This window comes from Macrobrachium nipponense, chromosome 44 (assembly GCF_015104395.2).
Source record: "Macrobrachium nipponense isolate FS-2020 chromosome 44, ASM1510439v2, whole genome shotgun sequence".
NCBI lineage: Eukaryota > Metazoa > Arthropoda > Malacostraca > Decapoda > Palaemonidae > Macrobrachium > Macrobrachium nipponense.
The window spans coordinates 40,067,134-40,090,239 of record NC_087221.1 but is presented as its reverse complement, the minus strand read 5'-3'; the positions used below and the strand labels follow the sequence as shown (position 1 = coordinate 40,090,239).

At 36.9% G+C, this 23,106-nt stretch overlaps 1 protein-coding gene across 14 annotated transcripts in view; it reads right to left on the bottom strand.

The window, feature by feature from the left end:
- Positions 1-9,514: 9,514 nt before the first annotated feature.
- The window catches only part of LOC135204207 (nuclear factor 1 X-type-like), a 451,271-nt gene continuing 437,679 nt past the window's right edge, over positions 9,515-23,106 (bottom strand). For 12 of the 14 annotated variants that reach the window (XM_064234304.1, XM_064234305.1, XM_064234302.1 and 9 more), the window contains 2 exons: positions 15,118-15,210; positions 9,515-11,618 (listed from right to left, as the gene is read on the bottom strand). In XM_064234304.1, coding sequence (XP_064090374.1) covers positions 11,437-11,618; positions 15,118-15,210 — 275 coding nt within the window. In that variant the 3' untranslated portion in view covers positions 9,515-11,436. The remainder of the gene's footprint in view (positions 11,619-15,117; positions 15,211-23,106) is intronic. The other 2 variants (XM_064234309.1, XM_064234311.1) reach the window with 1 other exon arrangement.

Here is a 23,106-nt window from a genome sequence, read left to right as displayed (position 1 = left end):
CACCGAGAGCCTATGGCCACCGAGGAACAGGACGTAGGTAGGGAGGTAAGTGAGGCAGGTAGTCGTGGGACTAATATTCTCTCTTTTAGTCCAACTCCTTCTTCTTCTCCTTCCTTTCAGGGCTTCCCTGGGAAGTCCACTTCCCCTTGGAATAGGTCGGGCTCGGTAATCCCCAAGGTGAAAACCTTGAAGACGACGTCCCTGCCGAAGGCAGTTAAACCAGCCAAGCCTTCCCCGGCAGACTCTGCCAGGTCATCATCAGCCCCCAAGCCTTCGACTTCCTCGGCCAAAGCTACTCCCCCACCCAAGGGGTCGAAAGCTAAGTCTTCCAAAGCCAGACCGGCAGAGTCTGGCTTCGACCACGAGGCTTTCACCACTCTTCTAGTGGACTCGAGACTTCAATCGATGTCAACTCAACTCGCCTCATGTCTAAAGACATCGGGACAGTCCATCATGTCTGTAATCCAGAGATTACAAGCCCAGGAGGAATTGGTGACCGGATTCCTCCACTCCGGAAACACATTGCAGTCCTTTGCGGTGCCGGACGCATTCAAACTTCCGCCATTTGAGAATAGCAACCCATGGCGGTTGGCTCTGCATGCCCCGTTTTCAGAGGGCAAGCTTACAATTGAATGTTGCGGAACCCGACCCGTGGAAGACTGTGAGTTCTTCCCGCCGGGCCTACAATTTACCTTCCTGGGCTACGCTAGACTAGCCGAGGAAGCATTGGTCAGGGTAGACAAGGTCCTGAAAGAGACAGTTATCTACCCTAAGGATCAGGCTCAATCAGCATGGATCTGCACCCTCACGGAATGGAAGTGTGTCAACACCAAGTTGACACCCCACAAAGGTTGCTATACCATGTTTGTAGCGCCGGATGACGTCCCGACTCCTTGCACGTCAAAGATTGCAGAATTGACACTGCAAGCCGGAATGGAGGACAAACCTATGCCTCAGCTAAAAGAGACTGAGGCTACCTCTTTGCTCTTTCCCGGAGATCTAGAGTGTTGGGCTGGAGCTCCGGCAACGTTCACGGTGGGCAAACTTGACCCGGAGTGTGCCTCCACACAATTCAGTGAACGTTTGCCTAGAATTTCGGACCCCATGGTTAAGGCGGAATTCGAAGCAAGATGCAGGCTGAGCAGGTCAATTAACTCAGTCACCACTGCACAGTTGACGGCTACGGTCTTTGCAGATGAGCCTCTATTCCGGGTCCTGACATAGTCGCTACTGCAGGCCTTTCAATCGGACCTGTATGATTTTATAGTAGCAATACGAGCCTGCAGGAAGCATGTCTTTGCGAATGCCTCCATCAGGCATGTGCCGAACAAGCTCATAAAGGCGTCAATCTGGGGTGCCAACCTCTTTCCTGAGGACATGGTTAACAGCGTCCTCAGCGAGGCGGGTAGAGCTAACCAGAACCTTTGTGTCTGCTGGGGACTTCCCTTCAAAAGGAAGTTCGAGAACCCCGGACCACAATCCAAAGGTAGGAAGAGGCCTAGGAAGTATCAGCCTTTCCAGACCTCTCAGTCTCAGGCAGTTCCTGTCTCCCAGATCAGCAAGCCTTCGACATCTAAGGCACAGCCACAACAAGTTTGTTCTGCTGCAAAGTCAACTGACTCAACAGCCTTCGAGTTCAGCCGCCCTTGTAACTTCCCCAGCTTTCAACGCCTCCTTTGAAACACAAGGGGTGTTTCGAGGCTTTAATAGACACGTAAGGGGTAGCAGAGCCAGAGGTGCTTTCCGGCAGAGAGCTGGCTCCAGAGGCAGAGGCTTCAGAGGAGGCAGAGGAAGTAAGACCTCAACCAGTCAATGAGGCTCTGCAGGTGGGCGGGAGAATGTACCTCTCCCGGGACCATTGGACCTTCAGTACGTGGGCCCACAGTATTGTATCGAAAGGTCTGGGGTGGAAATGGAAGAAAGGGCCTCCTCCACCAGTCAGTTTTCATCAGATTTCAACGACAGACCTTCTAGACTATGCCAAAGACTTTCTTCAAAAGAAGGCAATAAAGAAAGTCAGTCACCTGAAATTTCAAGGACGTTTGTTCAGTGTACCGAAGAGGGACTCGGACAAACGAAGAGTGATTCTGGACTTGTCCCGTCTCAACTCATACATTCAATGCGACAATTCCGCATGCTGACCATCTCGCAGGTGCGGACTTTACTTCCCCGTGGGGTCGTCACCACCTCTATCGATCTTACAGACACTTACTATCATATAACAATAGCAAGAAACTTCTCTCCATACCTAGACTTCAAACTAGGAAAGCAAGCTTACTCGTTCAGAGTCATGCCATTCGGGCTCAACATAGCGCCCAGAATATTCACCAAACTGGGAGAGACAGTAGTTCAAGAACTAAGAGCTCAGGGGGTAATGTTAGTAGCTTACCTAGACGACTGGCTCATTTGGGCAACCAATGACGAGTAATGTCACAAGGCAACAGCCAAAGTAATAAAATTCCTAGAATACCTGGGTTTCCAGATAAACAAGGAAAAGTCCCGTCTCATTTTCAATGGCTGAGAATTCAATGGGACCTAACCACACACAAACTATCTCTTCTGCCAAAGAAGTGCAGAGAGATAGCAAAAGCTACGAGACAATTCCTCAAGAACAAACGGGCTTCTCGTCGTACCCAAGAGAGAATTTTAGGTTCACTTCAGTTTGCTTCAATAACAGATGTTCTGTTGAAAGCCAGACTGAAGGATATCAATTGGGTTTGGCGGAAAAGAGCCAACAACAAGTTCAGAGACAAAATCTCCTTGATTCCGCCAATATTGAAGAAAAGACTCTGCCCATGGACGGAAGTCCGGAGTCTTTCTAAATCAGTGCCACTACAATTTCCCCTGCCGTCTCTGATAGTCCACACGGACGCCTCTCTGAGCGGATGGGGGGCTACTCCCAGTACAAGAAGGTTCAAGGAACGTGGTCGAAAACATTCCGCCAGTTCCACGTCAACATCCTAGAGGCAATGGCCATTTTTCTGACCTTGAAACGACTAGCTCCAGTCAGGAACATTCATATCAGACTAGTCTCGGACAGCGCAGTGATAGTTCATTGCATAAACAGAGGGGGCTCCAAGTCGAGCAAAATAAATCATGTGATGATTGCGATATTTTCGTTGGCAATGAAATATCATTGGCACCTGTCAGCTACTCACCTGGCAGGAGTATGGAATGTCATTGCAGACTCACTTTCCAGAACAACTCCGCAGGAGTCGGAGTGGTCCTTGGACACAAAATCATTCCAATGGATTTGCCAACAAATCCCGGGCCTTCAGGTAGACCTGTTCGCCACGGAGTCCAATCACAAACTTCCGTGTTATGTGGCTCCCAATCTGGATCCTCTAGCTCACGCCACAGATGCGATGTCCATAGAATGGAACAATTGGTAGAAGATTTACCTATTTCCGCCAATAACCCTCTTGCTGAAAGTTCTACACAAACTCAGATCTTTCAGAGGACAGGTAGCATTGGTAGCACCCAACTGGCCGAAGAGCAATTGGTTTCCTCTTCTACTAGAGTTGAAACTCCGTCCCAGACAGATTCCCAACCCAAAACTGACTCAAATAGTACAAACTCGGACTGTGTCAGCTTCCTCAAGAATTTTGAATGCCCTAACTTTATGGACTTCATGAAGTTTGTGGCACAGAAGGATGCTAGTATTGACCTACTAAACATCCTATTCGTGGAGTCAGACATAAGAGAATCAACACTCAGGCAGTATGATTCAGCAGTAAGGAAGCTAGCCATCTTTCTAAAAGAAAAGAATCAGATGTCTAGAAGATGATTACGAATCTGGTTTGTTTTTGGAGCCCCTGGCAGGACTTCAGGACAACTCTTGAGGAAAAATCAGCAGCTATGCCATCAGAAAGCTGTAATTTAATAAATAAATTATAATCTTTGTTATTAATCAAATCCTTCAAATCCTTTGAGAGCAAAAAATTAGCTTAAGTGTTCTGGTTGTGCTACACAAAACGTTATGATGCTGGGGAAGGGAGTGATTATTGTGAAAATGTCTCTTAAAAAAGTATTGATCCAAATCAGTTCTAATTGATTAATTTTTTAAAGTTGGCAAATAACCTTAGTCAAAACATTATTCATCATTCAGGTTGTTCTACAATGAAAAGTAAATCTAAAACTTCAGTTACATACTTCCATGACCAATGGGCTGGTTTTTATGGAGTTGTAATTTGTGAAACAGCAGATATTAAGATATATCACTGCCATTTACTCATTGTTCACATGTTAGCTGTCTTGTGGTAGCAGCATCTCATTCGATGAGCAATGGAAATTGATCTTTGAAGTTAAGATTCTTTGTATTTTATCGATATATGACTGAACAGTAACAAGGAGCTGCATGCTACCGCCACCATAAATAACAGCTCAGCAAAAGTAGTTTTTATACATTCTATGGAGCTTGAAAAATCGTCACGATTTTGGTTTTTAAATGCCAACTTAATATTTGATTGACTAGGAAGGCTTTCGTTCAGTCCCAAAGACTGGTTTCTTTCCCAAAGTTGCTGAAGCTCACAATTACAGCAGTGGCATTCAAGATGTTTGATTACAGAAGGCTTGTCATTGAAGGTCTTTCAATAATTAGCACCATTCTGGCTGGTTTACTTTAAGTAAAATGGTTGTATTTATAAAACAAAGTATTTCAGTTTAGAAGTAAAAAGTTGCAGGACTCGATGAATTTCTTAAGGTAATTTAAAACAAGTTTTGTTAGCTATATTTCATTTACTCATTTTACAGAATCTACCTCTTTAAAGCTTTCTTTACACCAGATTGGACAAAACTGGCTCTTACATCAAACCCTCAGTATTTCTGGATCTACTATATTATTGTACTGTAATTTTGGATGGCGCTGCACTTGGATTAATTTAAATTTTCTCTAAAATTTTAAGTCTGTATTAATACACTGTATTTTACAATTTTCTGTCTATACATGCTCCATGTCAAAATCTGGAGAAATGGTCCATTACATAGGGTATTTTATACTATACAATGCATCTGAGATAGGTCCTTCTGACATAAACATATCTTTATATCACCATGTGATATACTGTACCCTTTGCTTAATCAATAAATGGTTTAACAATAAAATCTAGTATTTTAAACATAAAACGCATTTATAAAATCAGCACATGTACAGTATATGCTCATAGAAATACTGCACATCCGAATCACGAATATACAGCATAACTGGATCAGCAATCAGTTTTAAAAACTGAAATACTGATTATCAGAGTACAGAAATAATAATTTACATTTCCACAAACTTCCTACTGAAGGTCATCCCGTTTCCTCTGGCTCTTATTCACTTTTCAGTGCATTGGGCCTTTGGATGACCAACATGCTTCCTGATCCTTATTGAAACAAAAATTTACTCATTATTTTTAAGCTTTCTTTGCAACATGATTTGCTTTTAGAACTGCAATAATTAATACGAATTAAATTCAAATAAACACAGAAAGGCTGAATAATCATCTTGTATTTAAACCTTTGAATAAAATGGAAAATTGCATTTAACACAACATCTAGAACCTCACCTAGTACAAATTACCATATAAATTTAAATAATATTTATCAAACCGTTTTCAAAAAATTCATCACAAGTACACTGTCAGCAACTTAGGTTATTAACAAATTTGGACAGATGATCATTTGGTTCTATCGGTTATTTCATTTTTAAAAATATAAAAAAAAAATTAAGAAAACCAATAAAAATGAAATATTATATCTCTTAAACCTGTTTTTAATCTAAAGTTCACCAGATAAGAACTAATTCTGAGGGACATGAGTTTGTCACCTAGTTCCTTTACTTTACAAATACTTAACTAAAGTTGATTGGTTGTATCTCAAACCTGGGTACAATATTCTTACTGTGCTCTTACATCACATTACAAACTTGTGCAATTTCTACGTAGATCTAAAACCATCTTCATTCCATTTGAATTTTTCTGGATACAACAAGCATGACCTTAGGGTAGACTATGACCACTGGGAATAGCTGGTGTTTCAGTTTGCCCACTTTGTAATAAATATTTTATTATAAAAATTATTTTTGTCATATCTGATCTTCACTCTATGAAAATGTGAGTAAAGTACACAGGTTATTTTTGAGGCACTCATAACACCGTACTACCCTTTTATTCTGGATTCCTGTAATGTTACCCTAAAACAACAATAAGGGAGAAACAAACCCACACAAACAAGGATAACAGAGTAAATACATGTTACATCTTTATTTTAACTAAAGAAAATATACCTGTACATCATTATATTTCTTTCTATGTACAATCAACATGGCCGTATATCACCGGCAACTAACTGAAAAGTAAGTTTATAAGCTATATAACAAGAACAAAATATTGCTTGAGGCTAACCACATGGTTCCTTCATATTGCAAGGAAGACGAGCTGTAGCAATGTGACAAACATTATGACAATCACCGTGAATGTGGACTTTTCATTTGCTCTGCTAAAATTGCTTATTCCGCAGTCAGAAAACACTTTCCACACTCCAGATGACAAGTCTAGCAATGAGTCATCACATGGCAGATTTGGCGGACGGGCAGCAACACTGAATAACTTCCTTACAGCATCTCACAACAGCTGACAGCGTTGCTATCACTTATATTTTCAAACAATTGGCATTTGTATTTTAACCTTTGGGAATTTGGTATAGAAATTATGATATACAAGGCTTGTTTTGTTAATATGAATATCAGTACAGCCAGGACTAGTAAGTTTTCACATGAATTTAAGCATACTATCGCTACTATAAAAAACTAAATCATTTTCTCTGTCAGCTGTTTAGAGGTAAACAAGAAATAATTTTCAGCTTTGCTACATTAGCTAGAACCTTATGTTGCATAGCTAGGTACGTACAGTAGTATGTAAAAATTAGTACGGAAAATTGGATTATCTACTTTAAAAAGGCTATAAATACTGTACTATAAAAAAAGACTTCTTTCCGAGGAGGCCACTTGCATCCCATTGTTAAGCTTTATATACAGTGCTGTTGAGCATTAAGTATTACTAGTACTATATCTTTTCTAACTTGACCACAGGAACACAAACACAATACCAATCCTCCTTATTGTCATCAACATTAACAATATAACATTTTTATCACTAAATTATTATTGCTATCCTTCTAAAGTGGAAGCTTCTTGTACATTATTCCTCAAACTTTTCCAAATCATAACATTTCTTTATTTTACAGTTTTAGATTCTTAACTTGTGCATTGTGCATCTTAATTTAATGTTAGTGTAGTGCTAAGACAAACCTGTAGGCACTTTTTGTCAACAGATGTATGTAGGAAGTTCTATAAAAACTTTTGATTCAGAATTGTAAATGAGATTCAATAAAGTTCATCCTTTTTCAATGTGGACTTAAAAGCTGTATTGAGTATTGCATGAAGTAGTATATTACATACTCTTCATAAGAAATGGCTAAGTCCTGTATTTGTTGTGAATCTCATATTTTGTGAAAATCCACAACAATAGAAGTGCATTATAGTAAATAGTGAGGTTGATTGGAGTCTACACCAGTTTCTTCAATAGTAATAGATATGCTAACACTAGAATTATTCCATATTTCTAAGTCGTAACTTAGTGTAGTAATATACACTAAGAAGTGAAGCTTTGGCAAGTAAACCACAACCACCAGAGTTTCAGTAAGACTTTGTCAAGAGGATGACAATGACACAACATTGTTTTATCACAAGAAAAAAATATTGCATAGAATAGATAATTTATACATAAAAGAAGTATAATACAAAGGTATAATTTTAAAATGATAATGTTCGATATCATGTAATGAAAAAACTAAGTATAGCTACTGTAATGTAGAAATCATAAATATAAATACTGTATATATATATTAATGAGCTCAGAATGATAAAGATAGACAGAAAATGTTTATGTATAATACATATTATATAGTGCGAGTTTGTTTTTATGCAACTGGATTAATGTACATGTAAAGCACCTATTTACACAGTTTACATTGAATGTTGTATTTATGTCAAAGACACTGCCCATTTTATTTTGAAAACTGTTCATGGGGTAAACCAAATTTTTTCAACTTTAATTTTGAGCTTGAGTTAAATACCTTGACTAACAGTTTACAAGCAAAAGCTATTGCATCAGACAGCACCAATATGACCTAAAAATAGACAGATAAAATGTGATGTGTGATTTAACAGTAAGCCAGCAACAGACAATATTGGCCATAAAAAAAATGGTACTTTAAAAATTAATTCACTGTAATTTTGGTCAAAGTGACTTAGATCAAATTTTAAATTACTAGTAAAAATTGAATTTGCAAACAAACACTGTTGATTTCTGAACTTTCTCCCACGCATACTTATATTTTTTCTAAATTAAATTATTTTGTTAAAAAACATTAAGATATTACTGTATTAACATGAATTCAAGACCTATCATATTCTCTCACATCTGATTACTAGTAGTTAATGCATAGTCCACTAATAAATTGATACTATTCAAACAAAGTTTGCATAATTTTCAATGTCAACTTTATTACAGTATTTGGTAGCCCTATAATGTTCATGTAAGGTGGGTTATACTGATAAACTGTGTGTAATAATGAAAGGTGGGTTATACTGTTCAACTGTGAGTAATGATTATTACGTACTCTAATAAAACTGAAAAAATGTTATAAACAGCACTAAAAGACATTTACAGTAAACAAGAATGGATGAATGAATAACAGAATAAAAAATGGCGGAAAAGGCCTGACATGGCAGAAATGGATTCCTAAAGGAAAAACGGGATTACTAATGGATTCCTAAAGGAAAAATAAATCTAAAAGATCAGACTTTCATGTAAGTAATGAATAACTGCTCCAGCCTAATACTGTCGTCTTGAAATTTATACTTCATAATTCTTTGTTGTATATTTTTAAACTTTCAAACTGGAGTTTGTTAGCCACTTCCACAACATGTATGTATATGGTCCAGGAACTTTCATTGGACTGTTATAGTTTGCTGTAGTTAAAACTGGTCAGGAGAATGCCACTAAATTTGAAGAGATGAATAAATACAAAGGTGAAAATAATAGGATTTGGCAAACAATTTATCTATAAATTGCAGTGCAAAGAGGAAGATTAGCATGAAATCTACCAGTAATACATTAGGTATCTATAATGCACCATACCATTACAACCAGAAAAAGGGCCATCTTCAGAAGGTATCTTGCATATTATCAAGTTCAAGGTTGTAAAGTCTCTGTAAAAGGCAATCAATGGTAATGGATCCTGGGGAAACCATGTTATTTTTAAAATAATTAGGAAAGTACTGTTGATGAAGGATGAACATTGCTCTGATAAAAAAGAATGCAATTAAATAATTGAAAAATGTGTAATGATTTTGACAATAAATTTATATGATTTTGACAAATTACAAGAAGACTACATATAAATATATATATATATATATATATATATATATATATATATATATATATATATATATATATATAAATTAATATTCCTGGGTACATTATTTTATGTTTAAATGTTTCATTACATACAATGAAAATAATCACTTGCTGCACATACTTGCTTTGTGACTTCAAATAGAGCCTATCAAGGAATTATGTCACACATCTTGTTGTAACACATATTGTTATAAGAGGAAAGCCTCCATTTTTAAACTTTATTATCTTTTCTTTAGCCATTTCCACGATGCATGTTCCAAGTCCCCAGAAGTGCACAATCCATCAAAATAACACTTTCAGCTTTTAATCAGCTTTTAATTTTCTGAATCAGATTGCCTATCACTACTTTTTACTGTGTATAAAATTGCCTAACTATGCGCAGGATCATACATATCTACTTACCTGATGTATCACAGCAGCGACATCTAAATACTATAGCAGGCATCACTCTAGGCACAGTACTACACACAGAGCTACACAATTGTGGTGGTACTCAGTGTATGTATTTATGAATTACAATGACTGAGTTCTCCCTTCATATGAAAAGCTCTTCATTATTATTATTATTATTATTATTATTATTATTATTATATTATTCCCTTCAGCATACAGGGCTATATCACTATCAAAACTAACTTTTCGATGATTAAGGAAATTCATGCTGGACACTAAACTCAGCTCAAGTTTGAGAGCTGTCAATACACACTAGAGCATTTCAGACATCCTTTTGGCACAAATACTTGAGCTATCTTCAACTCAAAACCAAAGCAACTTACTTGAACTTTACCCATAGTTGCATATTGATGTTTTTAGCCTTTCTCACTCCCTCATTTTCCTTAACCAATATATCTATGGCACCAGATATATTTACACTAATAGCACATTAATCATTCAGTATTGCTAGTGTTTATAATCTAAAAAGGTAAGGCTTTCAAATAACTTGGGTTAGATTACAATAGTAACATGTTGCACAAGTTTCATTAATAAAAATTTTTGTTAGGTTGCATACAACATGAATTAAGAGAAATATATCTTCACCTTTTCCTCAAGCTATATCAGATATGGAAACAAAGATTTTGGGATAGCACTGCATCATAACCCATCTGGAAGATGCACCTTTTATCTCCCTGCTCAAAAAACTCTGATAAAAGAAGATATCATAATGGCAGTAAAAGCAATGAAATTTGAATTCACTTAACAATAAAAAAAAAATTTCTTTTGGGCACACATATTGCTGTACTGTGTTTGAGAGCTACTTGCAGAAAGTACTTTTGACTTGAAATATGAAACATATTGTACATGAAACACATCTGACATTATACATACCATAACACACTGGCTGACTATTCCAGAACATGAGTGACAGTTCCCATAACACTTCAATTCTTGGAAAAAGGCCTACTCTGAACACATCTGAACTTGGTCCATCAAAAAATGAGCTGGCTATATTCTCATCTATCTCAATATGCCTCCTAACAGGTTTCTTGAGAAAGATATAGTAGGTGGGATGATCCCATCTGGTATTTAAAATGCACAACCGTTAACTCTACTTGCTTTGCAAAAAGCTATGAAGCACTTACATTATTGCATGTTGCTTTGCTGGCACTGTGATTCAGTTAATAAATTATAGTGTCCATTTTCACAATCACTTAAATTATAATGACTGCAACACCTAAAGTCCTGCATGACCTCTGGAATGCAGACCTAGGTATCCTGTCTACTACAGTTTTCAAATTTATTAATGTCAATTTGCAGCAATTCACCATACATGGTTTCAAAATTTGGCATGAATAATTTTTTAACTTATCCATATATTTGGCACAACAATTACGGAGAAAACAAATTTTCTGCACAATAAGAAAGCTTCCATAATAGTTTAAACAATAGTTTATCTGTAATATAGCCTCAGTCTGACTCTATTCTTAAAAGAGATCAGATTTGTCTGCAGTCTCAAACTAGTAAAGCCTAGTTAAGATGACTGTGATTTAGTTGGTGTTGGGGGTGCTCCTGGATGACCCCCAGGACTCGTATCAGTAGGTGTTGGTGCACCTCCAGATGGTGGGCCAGTTGTAGCACCTACTGCTGCTGCTGCTGCTACTGCTGCTGCAGTTGTTGCATCTCCACTGTGGACCACAGTTGTAAAATAACGTTCTGAAAAGAAATAAAATCCTTAACCATCATTCAATAACAATTTGTAGTACTTCGTTCTTTGATGTCGTTCATTAAAATTTCATAAAGCAAAACATACCTATGAGATACGTAACAGGGATAAACAAATAATAATAAGAATTAACTTCTTCCTTAAGCATGGATAGAAAGGTGAAATACAAAAAGAGTATGCATATGAAAAGTAATTCATTACAAATTTCACTAAACAAGAAAATCTAAACTTATGTTTCATATTCATGAGTATTCTTCCTTCTAAAGGTTAACAAAAGGTTACAGATGGAAAATCTGACTTGAAACCACAACAGCAACCTGACAGAAAAATCAGTTGATCCCAGGTTTTTCCCCTCATAAAATTTTCACCAATCTTGAAGAAACTGGAATCTGGAACCAAAATGAGCTGTTCCCACTTATGAGGCTGAAGGAGGTAGGGAACACTAGCATAACTAAAACAACAGCATTCCTTTTGTGAAGGTCTGAGAAAGAATGCATGCTCAAATAAAACATGCCACATCTTCTTTAGGTCTAAACAAGGATCAGTTTGTAATTACGTAAATATTTTACATAGGGACTTGCCAATCCTAGTGAGGCTTCTCAATGCCTTACAGACAGTTAACAGCCCTGTCTAGCACTAAGGTGAACACAATGTGTTCAATGAAAGGAAACGGAGTTTTAAGCCAAGCTGTAAGATGATCCAAAGACGTCTTCATATGCAGTATGGAGAAAGTCTTGCTTAGTCTTTACAATTTGCAATGCTTGAATACTCATATCAGTGCAGTACACCAATATGCACGTTTTACATCCATGACTGTGTGCTACGTATACCGTTGTCGTAGTGCATGGTGTAGTGTAGTCTTCTTGCAGGTAGTGGCAACCGCGATTGGCTTCTTGCTCATTTCTTGTATTCAGTTATCATGAAACCACCATCTTTGGCATTTATGTATACAGTCATTGTGTCTGCATCCAATAAAAAACCTGCTAAGACTGTCTGGTGTAAAACTGCATCACATACAGTAGGGAAGAAAAACACAAATAAAACAAATTGGAATACTCCAACCACCGCCACCCACATGCTAATATCCATAAGAACAGAAAGCAAAACTTCAATAAAAGCACTAACTCTATGCACACTTATTAGAAAGCTCCCACATTTAGCTTGGGGTTTGAATTTAAGGTTTAGGTTCTAAGCTACTCAAGCATTTGACTCTCTGAAGGCCTCGACCAAGCAGAACTCTGGAAAATCTTGAGAGAAGTTCTCAGACTTAAGGGTTAATGCCAGCTTTGTCAAAAGCAGAAGGAATGCAGTTATAAAATGAAGAAATTTGCTCCTTAAAAAGTGGAGGGAAAGAGGGGAATATAAGTTGGGACTGGACAACTGAACAATACAATGAGAAAGACACTTATCAAGTTAGGTAGTTTAAGACTTGTACCCAAAGAAAGTGTGACATCTACCATGAAGGTAACTGGAAGAAGCCTCTGTGGGATTGTCTGAATGACGACTCACACTGCTGTTTTATTTCTATGGAAACAATCACAAATAAAAAAATTGCTTTATCTTTTAAAAATGTCTTTTGAAAGCATATTTAAAACATACGCACTGGAAAATTCCATGCAAGAGGGACTTGGTAATAGATGCCTTTCTGATGGATTAATCAAGATTCTAACACTGTGTTGCAAAGAATGTAGATTGCTGGTTGTAAAGATACACAACAAGGCTTGTCAATGAAGGGTAATAAACAGATCAAAGCTTTAATGTCTATGAAACAGGACTGTATTGGAAGTGGGATGCCTGAACGGTCCTACATCCAGAAAGAGGCAAAAATTATGCCAAGGTTTAGGGCATACAAAGATCAACTGACTCTTCTGCTTGGGGGAAATGTGGCTGGGAATAAACTCAAGCCATTCATGATTTATCACACTGCAAATCCAAGAGCATTAGCAAGAATCAGCAGACATATGCTTCCTGTGCATTACTTGTATAAGAAAGCATGGATGACTGCACTCCTTTTAGACGACTGGTTTGTTCAATCTTTATTCCAGGAGTGAAGGGAAAAAAAACTCCCCTTCAATTCTGCTGATTCTGAACAATGCTCCTGGTCACCCTCAGCACATCGGAGATATTAACAAGACCGTAACACAATTTCTCTCATAAAACCCATGGATCAGGGCACTGTGGCTACATTCAAGGTCTATTATCTTTGTGCAGGCTGATGTTGCTACAGATAATGAGTACAAAGAGCTCAAAACTTTTTGGGAGGAAATCAATGTTCTGAACATCATTCTGAACATCGGAAGGGCGTGGAAGAAGAAAACAAAAGTGTATGAATGGGATTTGGAAAAATCTGCTAAAAGTATATGTGAACTCAAAATATTTAACAGTTTTGATAAGAATGAAGCAGTTGTGGAAATTAATAAAATATGTGTCACTTTGGAAAAGTTTAGATTTAGAACTTGATGAGGAAGATATCCAAGAAATCATAGATATACGAGATGTAGAGCTAATGGCAGAAGATTTAATTGAACTTGCAGAAGAGAAAAAGAGTAAAAGACGAAGAAGAGCCAGAGCAAATGTTTATCATGAAAACAATGGCAGAGGCATTTGCCTCAACTGAACACAGAATGAAAGTTGAGAGAGGACTTCAAGATGAACTTGCATGTTACGGAGTCATATAGTATATAAAAAAAAACACACACACACACACACTCTCTAGACCAATTAAAAATAAAAAAGAATGAACAGTCTACAGTACAGTATACTGTATTGTTAGATTATAATTTGTAGGTTAGGCTGCATCCTTTGAGTTACAATAGTTTCGAGTAATGATATGGGTCATTATAATGTATCCCCATCGTAACTAGAGGGCTACCTTATACATATATATTTTATTTTGTATGATATTTTATTTGTTTACTCTTCAACTAAGTATAAATGATAAATTTTGTTCAGAGGTCATCAACAGGAACTCGGATTACTATCTAGCAAAGAAAACCTTGGAGAAGAGGATGGACCTATTGAAAAATTACCCTTCAGCCTCTAGGACATACAGTAAATTTCTGAGGCTTATTTCATGAAAAAAAGTATGTCTTTGACACTGGGATATGGTAAATAACGAGTCAATCTCTTATCCTAAAAATGTGTAAAGTATACACAGAATCATAAAGATTAAGACATAAGAATGCAATGTGTAATACCGTTTGATCTTGTCCAGTTTAGCAGAATATGACTATATGTTGCACAGCATTGAAAAAAATGGTAAAAACAAACACTAATGCTCTTTTTATTCCTTGTAAAGCTATGAAAATTATTGTAAAAGCTTTCCAACAAAAACAAAAACACACCTAAGACAAATGCAGTAACATACTAAGGTACCATTAATAGCACAGTACATCTAGTTTCAGAGGCTAACTTGAAAACAAATGCATGCATACCTAGAAAAATTCCTATGAATAAAAAAAATTCAAGTCATACCCAAATGATACTCACCATTGCTGCTATGTATACTATAGGTGACTGGCCGAGTTTGAGGAGGGGGAGAGACGACGAGAGGGAGAGGAGGAGAGGCCACGAACAACACACCTGCCGAGAGACCCCAGTCAACCATACATGCACCCACCCAGCCACACACTCACCTTGGCTTAAAGCCATCCCACGTACTGTATACGCCTAAATTAACTAGGGCCAGAAGAATGGGTGCACAAGTTAAGTGAAGCTGTATATAGTACGACATCCCAGCTTTTACAGTATGCTAACAGCCTACCCTATCCTACTTTAAGAACAGCAAAATTTCAAGCAGCATTACATGAATCTAAAGCTACCTTTTTACTGTACTGTAATGCTACAAGTAGATCAAGAAAATTCTACAATAAATCACCACTAATAAGTGCCTTGTAAAATTACCAAAACGATTTCCAGTCTACAAAACTGACTCATCATAAAGGTGTTTCAAGCTTTATTAATCTTTATTTATGGACAATTTATTATGAAACCCTTGAGTAGCTTGCAATAAATTACTATACCATAATAAATACATATTTTATTAGTTCAAAATACATAAAGATACTAATAATGATAACGAGTGTGGCTGAGGATTTCAGAGCGTATTTAATGAGAAGCAGTTGGAAAAAACCAGTACAAAAGAAATATTCACAGAAATTTAGTGGCATCCATAGATTCTGATCCACCATCCAATTGGAAAAGAAAAAAGGAAAAAAAATTTTTTTTTTTTGAGTCATGAAACATGAGAAATTTTGGGGGAATTAGAGAACCATATGCAATTTTATACAGGTATTCATTCAATTCCCATGGTTACAAATGTTTATATTAGTAAATAAGATTACAGCAGTGTAAACTAACTACCAAATAAGCCTTGAACAGGTCACTAAACCTAATGTATAAGTACTTGCTAAAGGTGGCATTAAAACCATGTTGCATTAGTAATGAAATAAATGCTAAGGACCAGAGTCATTAAAGTATTGATTCATGGGTACATTAAATATTGTGTTCCATTTACATGGATTTCAGAGCATAATCACAATCCCCATTACTAAAATTAACTGCAACAATGCAGAAATACAATACAAAAAACAAACGTATGGAAACTAATTTTAATCATCCTTTCTGGGTGAGAACTCCCTGAGCACTGGCAATATTTAAGTACATTCCAGACCAAGCTGTAAATACTTTTCTCTAACATGGGACAACTATATTTTCTTTTGATGGCTTACTGGGTAATGTAACGCATGAACCAAAATCTAAATCAATCAATTACTTTCTAATGTTGACGACAACATCCCTGAACAGCAAAATGCCCCTTTAGCCAAATGACAACTGTTAGTATATACCTCAATGGACTGAAACATGTCAAACTGCTAAGAAACCACAAAGAAATAAATCTGAAATTCTGACCAACAATTCATTACTTTAAGCTAAAGCCAATAATGCTGCCAAAAAATCTGTGATAGGGAAATGGAAAGCATTAATGCTTTTTGACTTGTTCTTGGTACATCGTACCATCCAACTTCATTTAATTAACCTGTAACATTGAGGTCAACCATTATACTGTATCATAAAATTTAAAACATGACTTCTTAATTCCAGATGCAACAAAAATAATCTTGCATTTTCTTTTAGGGTAACTTAAGACTGCAGATTGTATCAAGTAACCACATCAAATCTACATCTGGTTATTAACTTTAGTATAAAATGCAAATACATACAATCAAACCTAAGTTTTTGTATGCCTCTCTTTTCGCACATTTTAGTTTTTATAGACTTCTTTTTCTACAAAATTTTTTTCTCGGTTATTGTATGTTTCCTCAGTTTTTGTACACTTGGAAACGCTCCATCCGGGGCCCAGCGTGTGACCGGCCCCGTATCAAGTGCCCAAACAAAGCATTCTTTTGAGACCTACTCTGCTTTTGAGTTTGTTGTTTTTGTGCTTTTTTATTCGAGTGCAACTGCCAAATAAGCCATCATGGGGCAAAGAAAGTTCCATGTGCTAGCCCTTCTGTAAAAAAGGGAAAAAACACTATAGAATTCAAGAAAGAACTTGTTACAAAAAGTGGGAGGAAGTTCCATGCCGATCTCAGTGAGAAAATACCTACAAAAAGAGCTGCTGTTAGTGAATTTAAGGCCAACAGAGGCTGGTTTGAAAAATTCAGAAAACGAATCGGCAAACATAATGGGCCTACTTCAGGGATTAAGGACATGTTTACAAAGTGGAATGATGTTAAAAATATTGTGGAGAATTATCATCCCAACAAAGTTGTAATTCGTGTCTCCAACATATTTACTGACAATGCTGTGTGCAACTTTAGGGAAATTTTAATAAAAAGCCAGAAACAAATGTCTCTGGACAGTTTTGTTGTGCACCAGGGGTCCAGTAACTCTCAAGTTGGTCCTAGTGCCAGTAAAAAATGAAGTGGGGAAGTAACCTCAGATAGTGCCAGTAAAAAATGAAGAGAAGTAAGTAACCCTAGATAGGTCCTTGATACTTGACGTCCTTCTAGAGGGAGATTCCCCTTCCAAACAATAACCTCTCCTCCTCCCTCTCCATCTTCCATACGCTAACAAGTGTTTTGCATAAAGGTAAGAGTGATGTTAAATGTTCATTTATTCATTTCATTAGTCATTTACATTTATTTCTCATTGTTTTCTCTATGTAAAACTGTGTTTATTCCCTATAAAATATATTTTTGTTAATATTTTTGGGGGTCTGGAACACATTAATTGTATTTACATTACTATTCCTTATGGGAATTATTGTTTTGGATTTTGTGGGAGGTTCTGGAACGGATTACGTACAAAAACGAAGGTTCTGCTGTATGACAAATGTTGCAGTAATTCCACTTTAACCCTGCTCTGCAAATGCTTCCAACTAACCTTTAAAAAAATCAGTTACTAAAAATGAACTTAGCAAGTCCTAATGGAACATTCAAGTTTACTGTAATATATATTGAAATGGAAGAAAGATTAGCAAGATATCCTTAAATTTTCTCATTAAGACTTTATATCATTTTATGTATGTATTGGATTTAGCCTGACTTAAAAAAACTGGTTCACAACTTAAAATACCATTGAAACTAATTTTGTAAATTTGAATACCAAAATCTTAAAAAGATACATGAATGCCTGTTCACCATCCCATCAGAGTATTATAGTGTTGGCTATGACAACTACAAGATACGAAGGTAAATGCAAGTATTTCAGGCTTCTTCTGACATGTTCCACACAATACTTTAGTCAGGTCTAAGTGTTTCTGACTCCTATACGTATTTCATTTGTACCATAAACAAGAGACATCACTGGAACTTTCAGAACTGCGTACTTCCCTAGATATGATACAACATACAGTGCAACCTTTTAAAGTGAACGAGCAAGACAACTGTCAAAGGAGTGACAAATTTGAAGATGAGAACTCAGTGACAGAATTCACTATATTTCACCTGGCCACAGTAGATGTAACTATGGCTGCCTTACCAATATAGTAATTTTCCTTAATGCTTACAAGACAGGGATCCAAGCTTTAAGCTTTATTTAGACTTAGCATTTGCTGTTGACTTAAATGTCAATACTGAACGCAGATTTTTTTTTGTTTTTGTTAATGATGGCCAGCATTCTCTGTAATTAGGGACTGGAACATGTAAGTTATTCTCAAAGAAGCATGGGTCAAAAACGGGGTAAATTTGAAGATAAGAAATCAATGACAGAACTTATTATATTTGACTTGGACACAGTAGATGCAGCTATGACTGCCTTATATGCATGGCCAATTTCTTTAATGCCTACCAGAGCAGGGATCCTGGCTTTGTATAATTTAAGGAATGAAGACCTTATTTGTTGTTCAAGAGCATTCTTATGGCAATAATTTAGTAAGAAAGACAGGTTTACAGCACTTTGAGTATCACTGAAAACAATGAATTTTTGCAACTGCATATTTTTAATAACCTTAAATAAATGATAAAATTGAAAAAAAATTTGCTTAACCCTTGAACTATTACATGGTAAAAAACTTTGGAGCCCCAGCAATCAGTTAAGAGCTCACCCAGCAAACATTTAGGATACCCAGATTGCCAGCAAAAATTAAAATATACAACATGGCCACTGCTCTATGCACTTGTGACCATTTGTGTACAGATTAACATTTATTTATTTCTATAAGTTTCTTTTCTGGGCTCAGCCGTGTCGCTCCCGTGAAATATGTCTGCTTTAGCACTATTTCTAGTAAAATATTGCTATAATACCAGAGAACTGCTAAATTGGACATGTCAGAAGCTTCTGACTCGCTCACCTATATAAAAGGTGTCGGTATAAAACTGGGGCGAGTGTTAAACACTACCACAGCAACCCCTCCAATTAGCCTTTTCCTCATCAAAAGACCCTAAATACGGGGAGCCGACCCATAGGTCACACCTAGCTACCCCGTTGAAGGCGTCTGTGACGTCATACTTTTCGATAGCCATATCGTGTTCGTACGTTCGAATATAGCTATTTGTTCTTTTATTTTTATTCTTGGTTACGGATCGTCAATCTACCTCTTCACCCAAGTTAAGTACTGGTTCCGCCCTTTTTCAATATTTAGAGAGTGAATTTGCCTTTCGTTTTGCCTTTATTTAGGATTTTATTTAGGCGTGGCACTTATAAGTAGCGGGCTTTGGGCGGCAAGTCGCCTTTACGGCTTATCCTTGAATTGTACCGATTTAGAGTGGTCTTCCTCTCTGCTTGTAACATGTGATATTTCAGTACATATATATATTTATTTCTTGGGTGGCAGTTTTTAGTCGATCCTATTTTCGTTTATGTTTTGTTATTTCTATTTTCATGTTTTTCACGGGGGTCTTCATTTGAGCACGTTTCTTTATTTCGTGCTTCGCCGTTTATCCACCGTCCCCCCCCCTCTGTTATTTTTAAGTTTGGTTTATTTCATTCAAGAATTTTCCCTTTTTTCTTTTCGTCAGCTTGCCGTTTCTTATCGTTTTGTCAGTAGGCAAGTAGTTTTTCCCTTTTGCGCCCACCGTTATCGAGTGGCCTTCATTGCGGTTTTATATTTTACGTAAGTTTATTTTCATTTCCCCCGTGTTAAAGCATGATTTTCTTTTAGCTTTAAGTAATTGATTTTATTTTCTCTATGTATATGTTGGATGTTAGGTCGGTTAGCCTACATAGGCTATGCCTGCATTTTCCTCGTGATCTTTTATTTGCGAGGGTACGCTGCTCACGTGATCGTCACCCCATCAGCCCTCCCTCCCTCCCCCTCACGTGGGGCCCCCAGTAGTTGGGTGCTCCTCTCGCCTCGGTTGTCGCTGACAGCCGTTCCCATCAGCGGAGGGGGGGATGTAGAGGGTCCTCCAGGACCTTAGGTTGGTGGGTGTCGCTTCTCAGCCGACCGCCTCCGGAGTTGATGATTGCTTTGCGTATGCAGCCTCGGCTTCCGTGGATTTGTTGCGCTCTGCTTCTTTCAGCTCCCGGAGCTTACATCCATCCGCCTAAAACATTCCCTCTCCGCATAAGGCGGATTTAGATTCCGGCTTCTCCGGTAGTCGTTGAGGGCTATGTTTACGGAAGTTACTCTTCCGTAGGCGGAGATATGATATTTGTTATTTTAGTTCTCTTTTTTATTTTTATTTTCTTTTCTTTTTGCCACGGAACTTGCGGGTTCATGTGGCCGTCCCGGGTTACTCCGTGTACCCCCCACCTTTTTTTTCTTAAAATTTTTTATTTTAATTATACATATTCTCTACTTTGTATGTATATACTGACCTTACCTTTTTCTTATAAAAATATGATTTTTTTGTCAAGTTTTTGCTTGCCTATTTACTTTTCTATTTATCTGTGAATTTTTATAAACTAAGTGATACATTTAATGAATAAAAGAAATGGAATAGGGTTGAAAGGGAAAAGACAGCCATTATTATTGTCTAGGTATGATCCATAAGATTGCCTAGGGCCTACATAATCCATGTTTAAGCGGATTGACCTAGTGAGGAAAGCAAGAAAAGGGAATCAGATATACAGTGGACTCCCGGTATTCGCATTCTCCGGATTCGCAGATTCACACATTCGCGGATTTCTCTTGGGAACGTTTCCCCATATTATCCATGGAAAATTCGCACATTCGCGGTTTTTTCTATGAGAAATATCCACAAATTCCTGGTTATTTTTTATCCATTTCATCATAAAACACTTTTTGTGATAAAACTATTAAAAAAACAAGTATAAAAATTTTTAGTGGGTTTTTCTTGAGTTTTAACTAACAAAATAGGCTGTTTTCAGCATTTTTATAGGGGTTCCAACTATTCGCAGGTTCAAACTATTCACGGGGGGTTCTGGTACGCATCCCCTGTGAATATGGGGGGACCACTGTACAGTATGTATATGCCAGTGTCAAAACCTCAGCTCTCCATATGTAAGTATGTACTAAATGGCACAGGTAAAATTGGCACTCTAGTATATACATATACATATTAAACATTTAAAGGATTAAAGTACTACTATAGTACTGAGGCATTAGTCGATAGAGGGAACGTATCTGGTTTATAACATGGCACTGGAGCAAATCCTACAGCAGAGGGCTTTGTTCCATTGTGTTAAAGATATTCAGGAATATTGCGTAAGATTTTTACAATATGTATATATTTTACAGAAGAGTACTAACTCGGACCTTAGGCATAGCCCACAGGGAGCAAGTTTTAGCACTGAAGAACTTTTATATCTGTAGTCAAGAAACCTTCCAGTGGGAGAGTCAAATATTAGTTTTTATTTCCATTTTGCTTAATTTCCAGGTCATGTTGCAGAGATTAGTGATTTACTACTATCAACTTGTAAACACTTTTTTAGAAATTTTTAAAACACCACTGAACAATCTGTCCATCATTATGAGCAAACTTTAAAAGCGATTTGCAGATGGATCTGACACTCATAACAGAGTTTCTGATTTGTACTGTTTATTAGTAAAGGTTGGCTATAACTGCCCCAGCAATGACTAATACAGTTCAATCACTAATCTGCTATCAATTTGGGCTAGTGTAATTTCATATTTCCAGGGGTATTACAACAAACTGCCCTCTCTCTCTCTCTCTCTCTCTCTCTCTCTCTCTCTCTCTCTCTCTCGCTCTCCTCTCTCTCTCCTCTCTCTCTCTCTCTCTCCTCTCTCTCTCTCTTCTGACTTTTTTCTGATTTTGGATATTTAGTACTGTGTAATTTTATATCAAGGGATTAGTGTGTGTGTGAAATAATGAGTGCACCCAAAGATTATAGTACCATTCTTTACCATCACAAAAGTAGTGTTAAAGTATGTTCTTATGATGCAATTTAATCAATAGACCGTTCTTTATAAAATGGTTAACTACAATACATTTACAATCATCAAATTAACAGTACAAACACCATATTTAAAAATTTTTCATTAAGTATTCAAGGAACCCAACCCTCAGGAATGGCAAAAAATGACAGCATATTTCTTATTTATGACTTCTGTTGGTGTGACCACAAGGCCAACTGAATCTAAAAAAAAAAGATAAAAATAAAATCCCAAAACAAAATTATACCTTGTAACAAAATTGCACAAATAAAATAATTACTGGCATATGTTTCTTTATATCTAACAAGATATGTACAAACTTTGTATATGCAATGCAGTTAGAAAGACAAACATTTTCAATATGTACATCAAAATGTCCACGAACATATTTCAGTGGTTAAGAAAATACTAAATATAAAAGGGGAACACTGAAACCAAAATTATACTGGAATATCAAATAACACATATATAGAAGCTTTAATATTGCTGTATATAAATCTTCTCATCAAGGTAGAGACTAAAAATAAGAATGTTTGACGGCAAGAAGAAGGCATTCTGCTGCAGAGAAGTCTTGCCAATCATCAATACTACAGGTACCCCTCGTTTAATGATGGGGTTCCGTTCCAGCGACCCCATCGTTAAGAGAGTTATTCTCTTTATTTTGATTAATAGCA